Here is a 10304-nt window from a genome sequence, read left to right as displayed (position 1 = left end):
ACCAAAACAAAAATAATGAGCTTTATAATAGCTGGATTCTGTTATAAGGAGCCTAAAGCATTTGGAAAAATTGGGGCCAGGCTGTGTGCCATAGCAAGTTCTTGGTTGTAGTGTTCAAAGATGACCTCTTATTACATTACAGTTTTAGCACCCTTCTGCCCTCATTGAGACCAGTATGTGCGCCCTCCTGCCTTTATAGAATGAAATGCTTAAGTTGATAAAATAGTTCTTATGTTTTGATTAAAATTCAGAGAATGATTAAAAATACATGAAAAATTGACATATTTGGCAGATGAAACCTAATATCACTTCCAATTCATTACATTTTCTGTGAAATTCATTCTTCGCAGTCTGAAACAAGGTGCCCTTTTCTCCCTAAGCACCGTGTCCATTTTCTGCAGCACCCTGTTCTTTCTAAAACCTGGCTCAAACTCTACCTCCTATGAAACCTTGTGGAAACTTACTTGGGACATCCAGGGACCTTGATGGCAAATGTGAGAATACACCAGACCATGACTAGGAAACTATTGAAGACCCACTCTGGCCAGAAGTCAGTCAGGTCACGGATTGCACTCCACCATGTGAACTGTAAAACAGAGGAAACTTGGCAGGTGAAATATCAAGTATATGCATCAAACATATACTAACTTAATATTTTAAAACTTTTCAAATCATATATTAAAGAACTGTTATTCACAGCTCCATTTTCCAAGATTCATATCTGAAATGTCAATTGTGAGGTGAGAGTGGTCTAGTGGTATAGGTGTCCTCCTCTCACCCAAGAGGTTGTGGGTTCGATCCCCATCAGGGGTACTTTCTCATGGCCTCTCAAAAAAGGACAAAGTACTGGTTTCTGCCCAGGAAACGGACTCGAGAGTGATTCTATAAGCTTAGCTTTCGTCACAATCGAGCTAAAATGAATTTGTATATACTAAATGTCAATTGGCTACCTATTGAAGAGTTTATGCAGTTTAAAGTTTTAAACTTTATTAAAACATGAAAAGTTCATTCAAGTTAAAACACCAGAAGAGGAAAGTGATAAATCCAAATATCAACATGCATAAAATAAATGGTATTTATATTTTTTCTCTTTAGTACAAAATTGTAGAGTTTGTAAAATCATAAATTTCTTAAAAAAATTTACTTTGTATAATAGAAGTGATATTAGTGGTCAACAGAATATTTTGTCCAATGAAAAGTTGTATTTCTTAAGTTTTCCAATGTATTTATTTTAGTAAACTAGCAGTCAGCTGTAATTGATGACCGGGTAGTTTACACAATATTATGTAGACCACAAAAAATGGTAAAGATTGTAAGTATCCACCAACACACAATCTATGGTAATGCCTGTGTCACATCAAACCTTTTTATTTTTGTAAGTACACACTTAAAAAGTTGCCATGAATTTTTTTTATTAATTTCAAATGATAAATTTTAAGCAAAGAGCATTACAAAAAATAAAAGTTGCCATGAAATTTTTAAGTCTGAAACAAATCATGCGCCCAAAGTCTGAATTACAGACAAAGGACTGATAATGAATATATAATTTCATTGTAAAAAAAGTATTTCTTTGCAGCTTTTGTGGTGAAATTTGCAGTATCATTAGTGAATACCATGTTTTACAATACTTTTTACCTTTATAAACCAAAATAAAGATACAATTGATTTTCATATGTTAAAAAAAATGTGTTTTTTTACTGGGCGGGTAGTCTGAAACCTACACTTAAGATTGGTCTCACCTGGTGTGGATCATTTGGTTTGGCGAAGAACATGTGCATGGTAGCTACGATGAGGTATGTACCGGCAAACCTCTGCAGAACCCCAGGAATCCGGAATGTAGAAATCTTCCCAGCTGTTAAAAAACGATAAAATGTACATGATTTTATTGAACCCTAGGAGTCCATAACATCAAAATCCCCACCCTGGTTGGGATTGACCGATTACCTCTTGGGTAAAAGGCAGACACCTTTACCACTAGAAAAATTCCAATCCCTTAAAAGGCTTTTATAGTTTGATTTACTTAAGTTTAAGGAAAAAAAGAAAAAATCTCGAATAAATCTGTTCAATGTATTGATGATTCCAGTCTAATTTTACTTCTTGATGAAAAAAATCAGACAATTTGTACGTTTCGACTGTAAAGATAACATGAAAACTCTCAATCACAGGCAATGTTAACATAACAATGCAATGTTATACATAACAAGAGATGTTTGTCAAATATTATGCCCCCCCCCAAGGTCAATGTGTCATTCAAGGTCAATGTGACCTTCACCTTTGGCCCGATGAACCCCAAAATCAATAGGGGTCATCTACTGGTCAGACCCAACCTCCAAGTCAAGATTGAGGGCCATGGGTGCAGGCATTGTCAAATTACCAATCGGACAACCTTTTATCATTCAAGGTCACTGTGACCTTGACCTTTGATCCCTAAAAACAATAGAGGTCATCTAATGGTCAGGCCCAACCTCAATGTCAAGTTTGATGACCATAGGTCTATCCATTGTTGATTAATCACTCGGACAAGCTTTAAAACCCTTTTACCATTTAAGGTCACTGTGACCTTGGCCTTTGACCAGATGACCCCTAAAATCAATAGGGGTCATCTACTGGTCATGCCCTATCTTCAGGTCAAGTTCGGTGACCATCCTGCAAGGAATTGTCGAGCAATCACTCGTACAAGCTTTGGCGTACCGACGGACTGACCGACGGACCGACATGTGCAAAGCAATATACCCCTCTTCTTCGAAATGGGGCATAATAATTCAAATAAACATGTATTTGCTGCAACATGAGTAATATATATATTCTAAGATTTTAAATAAATCATCTTACGAGAAAGCCCATCGGAAGAGTTTATCAAAAGCCCGAGAGCAAACAGGATAACTGATCTCTTAAAGATTTTCAAGAACATTTTCTTCTTTGGAGTTGATCTACGCAACTGGGCTTGGAATGAGAAGGCCATTGCCGTTCCCATAATCCACACAAACCTGGAAAGGCAATGATGGTAACTATTGTGTTTCTTTTCTTCATACCTTTTTTCAATACAAATTACATTGTAAAATATTTCAAATCTTCTTGGTCTTTCAAACCTTTTTACAATGTTGAAAAGCTTTGACATTTTTGTTTAACTTTTAAAAGGTTTAATTTATACTTTTTATCTTAAAATTATTATTATTTTATAAATTCTCTGGTTATAATTATAAAATAAAGATAATCTTTTGGTTTTATGCTATTAAAAACAAAAATATATTGATAATACTAATACTTACAACATGAACAAGATTTAACAGTCTAAATGTAAATTGTTATATGCTTTCAAATACAAAGAAATGTAGGAAGCAATGATTAAAGCATAGTCTACATGTATAATGAAACTGCAAGCAAACACAGAGACTACATGGGCTATAATGTCATAACTTTCAACAGAGACTACATAAATTATGTCATAACTTTTAACAGAGACTACATAAACTGTGTGATAACTTTCAACAGAGACTACATGAGCTATGTCATAACTTTCAACAGAGACTACATGAGCTATGTCATAACTCGCAACAGAGACTACATGCACTATGTCATAACTTTCAACAATGACTACATGAACTATGTCATAACTTTCAACAGAGACTACATGAGCTATGTCATAACTTTCAACAGAGACTACATGAGCTATGTCATAACTTTCAACAGAGACTACATGAGCTATGTCATAACTTTCAACAGAGACTACATGAGCTTTGTCATAACTTTCAACAGAGACTTCATGAATTATGTCATAACTTTCAACAGAGACTACATGAACTATGTCATAACTTTCAACAGAGACTACATGAACTATGTCATAAATTGCAACAGAGACTACATGAACTATGTCATAACTTTCAACCGGGACTACATGAGCTTTGTCATATATTGCAACAGAGACTTCATGAACTATGTCAGAACTCGCAACAGAGACTACATGAGCTGTCATAACTTTCAACAGAGACTGTGTGAACTATGTCATAACTTTCAACAGAGACTACATGAACTGTAAGATAACTTTCAACAGAGACTACATGAACTATGTCATAACTTTCAACAGAGACTACATGAACTATGCCATAGTTTTCAACAGAGACTACATGAACTATGTCATAGTTTTCAACAGAGACTACATGAACTATGTCATAACTTTGAACAAAGACTCAGGGATAATTCTAGTAAGCGATTTCCGCGATTTCTCGCATAAAAATCGCTCAGATCGCATCCAAATCACATAAATGCGAGATATTCTCGCGCTTGATCGCAGTTTGTGTATTTTGTGCCTTTTCCCTTTTGTTTTACAAAATAAAGCATCCAAGTCGCCGATGGCTTCTTGTTTATATTAATTGAATTACGGACGAATTGCCTCCCCTACATTGAATGCATTTGTCTTATCGAATGTTTTGATCGATATCGTCCACGCACTAAGTCTTGTTTTCAAGCGTTTTTGCGACCCGGAATAATTTTGTTTACGCGGGTTTCCACTGCATTTTAAAAGCGTCTACAATATCGAAAGCGTCAAAATGTCAAATCAGAAAACGTTGTTTGCATTCCTTGCAAAAAGTCTCTGGACCAAAATAAAATACCAGCTTCAGATGAAAACAAAATTGGAAAGCCTTCATTTCCCCCCAAAAAAGTCAATGCACTTATCAGCAAAAATGGCTAAATCCTATTTTTTGCTCAAGTATGATGAGTATGAATGTTCATGATGTCTGAACTGTTAACGAGTGTTTCCTTCTAGTCAAACAAGTGTATGTATTATAATATTATCTATATATTGTTATTGTGTAAATATATTGATATTTATGAATAAAGTTACTGTAATGCATTGTTTTATCACTGTGTAATCCAAGTATATTAAAAATCTCACTGAAATTAAAATTCTCTCACCAATTTTGGACAAATGGGAGCAATTTTCTCATTGAAAATTTGACATAGAATTATCGCTAGAGACTACATGAGCTATGTCATAACTTTCAACAGAGACTACATGAGCTATGTCATAACTTTCAACAAAGACTACATGAGCTATGTGATAACTTTCAACAGAGACTACATGAGCTATGTCATAACTTGCAACAGAGACTACATGAACTATGTCATAACTTTCAACAGAGACTACATGAGCTATGTCATAACTTTCAACAGAGACTACATGAACTATGTCATAACTTTCAAAAGAGACTACATGAGCTATGTCATAACTTTCAACAGAGACTACATGAACTATGTCATAACTTTCAACAGAGACTACATGAACTATGTCATAACTTTCAACAGAGACTACATGAACTATGTCATAACTTGCAACAGAGACAACATGAGCTGTCATAACTTTCAACAGAGACTGCATGAACTATGTCAAAACTTTCAACAGAGACTGCATGAACTATGTCATAACTCGCAACAGAGACTACATGAGCTATGTCATAACTTTCAACAGAGACTAAATGAACTATGTCATAACTTTCAACAGAGACTACATGAACTATGTCATAACTTTCAACAGAGACTACATGAGCTATGTCATAACTTTCAACAGAGACTACATGAACTATGTCATAACTTGCAACAGAGACTACATGAACTATGTCATAACTTTCAACAGAGACTACATGAACTATAAGATAACTTTCAACAGAGACTGCATGAACTATGTCATAACTTTCAACAGAGACTACATGAATCATGTCATAACTTTCAACAGAGACTACATGAACTATGTCATAACTTGCAACAGAGACTACATGAGCTATGTCATAACTTTGAACAAAGACTACATGAGCTATGTCATAACTTTCAACAGAGACTACATGAACTATGTCATAACTTTCAACAGAGACTACATGAACTATAAGATAACTTTCAACAGAGACTACATGAACTATGTCATAACTTTCAACAGAGACTACATGAACTATAAGATGACTTTCAACAGAGACTACATGAACTATGTCATAACTTGCAACAGAGACTACATAAACTATGTCATAACTTTCAACAGAGACTACATGAATCATGTCATAACTTTCAACAGAGACTACATGAACTATGTCATAACTTTCAACAGAGACTACATGAACTATGTCATAACTTTCAACAGAGACTACATGAATCATGTCATAACTTTCAACAGAGACTACATGAACTATGTCATAACTTTCAACAGAGACTACATGAACTATGTCATAACTTGCAACAGAAACTACATGAACTATGTGATAACTTTCAACAGAGACTACATGAACTATGTCATAACTTGCAACAGAGACTACATGAACTATGTGATAACTTTCAACAGAGACTACATGAAGTATGTCATAACTTTCAACAGAGACTACAGGACAATGTTATAACTTTAAACAGAGACTACATGCACTATGACACATTTTTCAACAAAGACTTGTCTTAACATACATCAATAGAATCAGGGATGTGATTGACCTGGCAGCCGGAGGGCTGAAACATTTTCGGCCATGGGTTTATGGGGTGCTCTTGGGGTCAAAGGCACACTGCTGTAGAAGAAAAAATGGCTTTTTAGAAGCTCTTTTGAGGGCTCTCCTGACTTTTAATTTGAAGCAAACTGGAAAATTAACATAAACAACTGAAAGCAACCAAATATTTTTTTTTCAGGTAAAAAAATTTAAAAAATAAAAAAAAATTGGGGGGGGGGGGGGGGGGGGGGGGGGTCTGAGGAATTCCACGAATCCGCGGACAAATCACATCCCTGAGAATACCAACTTTATAATATCAAAACGGTAGATCTTGTTAGTCAAAATTCTATATATTATATGTGAGGGTTATGTTTGCTAGACATTTGGAGATATAAAAACATTGTTTGGATTTTAGGATACAAGTACATATGCAAAAGAGTTTTGGTTAGGAGAATATTATTGTATGAAATATATACCATTGTGATGTTTGGGTGGACTGGTAAAAATACACTTTATGTTTGTAGTATAGGATGAAAAAGTTCCTGGATATTTGGGATACTGTTTTATTATTTTTTGAGGGGGTTGGGGTCTGTCTGGAATTCATGGGTACCAGGGCATTACGAGGTCAGCGACTGTGATGCCGTTCCAGTCAGAGTGGTCAAAGAACCAGTAGCCTCCTCCACCGTAGTTCACAAAACACATTATCACCAAGCTCAGTCTAAAATGATGCCCAACATTGACAGGAATAGAATTTTCAAATTGCCTCGGTCCACAAGGCTTACACTGCAGAACCCAAATGGTTGCCTCCACAATTGTTCTGAAATCTGGATACTATGTTATCACCAAGCTCTGTCTGAATTAATACTGAACTTGCATTTGTGGATGTTATGTAGATAAGGCCATAATTAACTGTTTCTATATTTAGTGTTCGCGAACAGGTGGGCTTTCCAATCGAAAACCATAAACCACATTTCTATTTGATCAACTATATTGCCAATTAATTTTCTCTTACTGTTTTAAGCACCCAAGTTAGGTTTTAAGTCATTTTGCAGTGGAAACCTATCTGACAATTGAAAAAAGTCTAAAATGGAAAAACGGGGCTCTGGTATCTTAATTTTACTGAGAATGACACTCATTCAGTATATGTTTTTTTCTTCTGGGATTTGTTTTTTTCAGAATAGCTAGATAGATAGCTCAACCCTAAACATATTTTTTTTTGCATGACCTAATGCTTGATAAGATAAATCAGGAGCAACTTTGCCCACTTTACCATAGCTTGCAAAACACATTATCACCAAGGTCAGTCTAAAATGTTACCCAACATGCAAAGCAATGTTATACATAAGCTGAGAAAAAAAGAGTTTATTTTTCATGGATGTAGCTATGAAACATAAGAAAATAGAGAGTGACTACTTTAATCTGGCATAAAAAAACTTCCATCTCATTAATGATGTCATGTATTACACGATTCTTTTGCTGCTGAAAGCACAGAATTTGTGGATAGTGAAATGATTTTTTTTGTGCCAGATTACTTTGTGTTATAAAAAACAGACACACAACCGTTGTGTGACCCTACAATATTTTGGTATCATTTGGAAGCATTCTGTTTGCAGAAAAAGAAAATGTAACATGCATATTTTTGGCCTTCAAAATTAGCAAAATATGTTAAACATAAAGAGCAAATATTCAAACTGTTATAACTTTATTTATGACAAACTTTCGCTCATTTACTTAACATATTCGTAATCAGCAAGCAGATACGTTTCAATTGATTCCAAAACTGTAAGGAGTCACTTTGCATCAAAATGAAATATTAAGGTTAATGGAGCTATCATAGAATCAGATTATTTGTTCATTTGGAACTCCTCAGCCATTTTCCATCGAAACAACCTCTGATGTATGCAGGTACGTCAGTAAAAGAAGTGTGTAAAAATTTAAATAATAGTATTATTAAATTGTAGTGTTTTAACATGCATTGAGTATTACTAAGCCTAAATTGATTGCCATTGAAGAGTATTATTGCATAAATAATAATGATTCCCAGAGTCATTAAATTTAACAGCTAAATTGAAATTACTATGCGATCTACTTGCAGCATAGTTATATATGAACATTTCTGACATTGTATATATATATCCAAGGTTGTTTTCGATGGAAAATGGCGAGGAGTTCCGCATGATTATTTGTGGAACAGATTCCTTACAGAGGCATTCTATAGAGGTACACTTGATAGATGAAAACAAACAAAAGGTAATTTTAATGCATTATAAAACATTAATCATTTGACTCTAATGATCATGAGACAAAAAAAGCATTTGATTTGTGTATGGATACAAAATGATTAGCGATGTTTTGGCACTTTTTTAACTGGGAAATTGTAGCCACGTAGCTTTTAATTGAAAAATCCATTCATACCGGTAATATTTTTTTTATCTGTACACAAATCATACTCTTTTTTGCTTGTTTTAAACATTAAAGTCAAATGAGTTAAACACGATAATGCATTACTTTTTTTTCATTTTTTTACCATCAAACTATATAATGCACCAGTCAATTGTAGCCACTGCCCCCCCAGGTGCGGGGGTATACCGGGGATAGCCAGGGAAAGGGGCCGTGTTTTTACCTTCCCATTGGCCCCGCAGTGCCGGGTGAATGCGGTGGTTTTGTATTCGCGCCAAATATAGCGGGGAATGTGCCTCACTTAGGGTCACTGGGGTGCGGGGGCTTTTGGCGGTGACTTTACCATCAGTTCGTCCCCGCAGGACGGGGGTTTTACCCGATCTTGGCTGGACCGAAAGTCCCCACTATTCCCCAGACCTGGAGGGGCCGTGGTTACAATTGACTGACCAGTGCATAACAAGCCTCTTTAAGGAAAAAGGAGCTATCAAAACTTATTTGTGGATCGAATACCTTAAACAGAAGCATGCATATTAGTAACAGCTACATGTACACATCATGCAAAGGACAAAACATTTCGTTGGCATGCCATTACCATGGAAACACAAGGTCGGCCACAGTGAGGCCATTCCATTTCGAGTGCTTAAAGAACCAGTAGTATCCCCCACGGTAGTTCACAAAGATCATCAATACGATCGAGATGCTGCAAGAATTGCAATGTATGGCGTAATGTAAATGTCTATATAGATTTAAGATTTTTGAAGTCACTTCTTAATTCAAATGGACCCCAGCGGCCCAATTCAATTAAAATCGTGTTCTTACACTTAAATTAAAATTAAAATAATGTCGTATTTTTTTTTTTTTGCTACATATTTGTGTGAAGTGATGTTCATCCGTTATTAAAGCTGCGCTCTCACAGATTTACCGTTTTCACATTTTTTTTTTTGTCTTGGAATGAATCAATCATTGCATAAACATCTGGATACCAGTGATATAATACTGGTGACAAAATATCAGATCACAGTTTTTAATATTTATGTTAGAAAATTTATGTTTTGTGGCGAACGGCGTTAATAAAGGCTCGCATATGTATCAAGTTTAGAAATCTTTTTTAATAAATACCATACTTAACAAACACTTTTGCGAGATACTGTATATAATAATTTAAAACCAGCATGTACATAAAAGGTACCCACCCTCTGAAAGTGTCGAGGGACTTAAGCCTCTCCTTGACTGGTCGGTGATTATCGACATCAGCGGCATTGGTTGGTATTCCTAGGTCCTGCTCTGAGTAACCAGTCTAAAATTTTCAATGATTTATTTCGTTTACCAGTCTGATACAAGAAAAGATTAAGCAATGATATCCTTACAAATTAAAACTATGATGCTGGATTATGAACCAGGGCCCTTGAATTAAAAACTCCTCTGCAGAAACAATAAATCAACAAC

The 10304-nt window shown here is 35.3% G+C and overlaps 1 protein-coding gene across 1 annotated transcript in view; it reads right to left on the bottom strand.

The window, feature by feature from the left end:
* Positions 1–10304, bottom strand: part of LOC128219246 (heparan-alpha-glucosaminide N-acetyltransferase-like) — a 35919-nt gene that overhangs the window by 15683 nt on the left and 9932 nt on the right. The window contains exons 7-11 of the mRNA XM_052927061.1: positions 10052–10155; positions 9451–9558; positions 2833–2987; positions 1740–1852; positions 465–586 (exon numbers count right to left, since the gene is read on the bottom strand). Of these exons, the coding sequence (XP_052783021.1) occupies positions 465–586; positions 1740–1852; positions 2833–2987; positions 9451–9558; positions 10052–10155 (602 nt within the window). The remainder of the gene's footprint in view (positions 1–464; positions 587–1739; positions 1853–2832; positions 2988–9450; positions 9559–10051; positions 10156–10304) is intronic.

The sequence above is a fragment of the Mya arenaria genome, chromosome 2 (assembly GCF_026914265.1).
Source record: "Mya arenaria isolate MELC-2E11 chromosome 2, ASM2691426v1".
Classification (NCBI taxonomy): domain Eukaryota; kingdom Metazoa; phylum Mollusca; class Bivalvia; order Myida; family Myidae; genus Mya; species Mya arenaria.
This window is presented reverse-complemented; position numbering and strand designations above follow the sequence as displayed.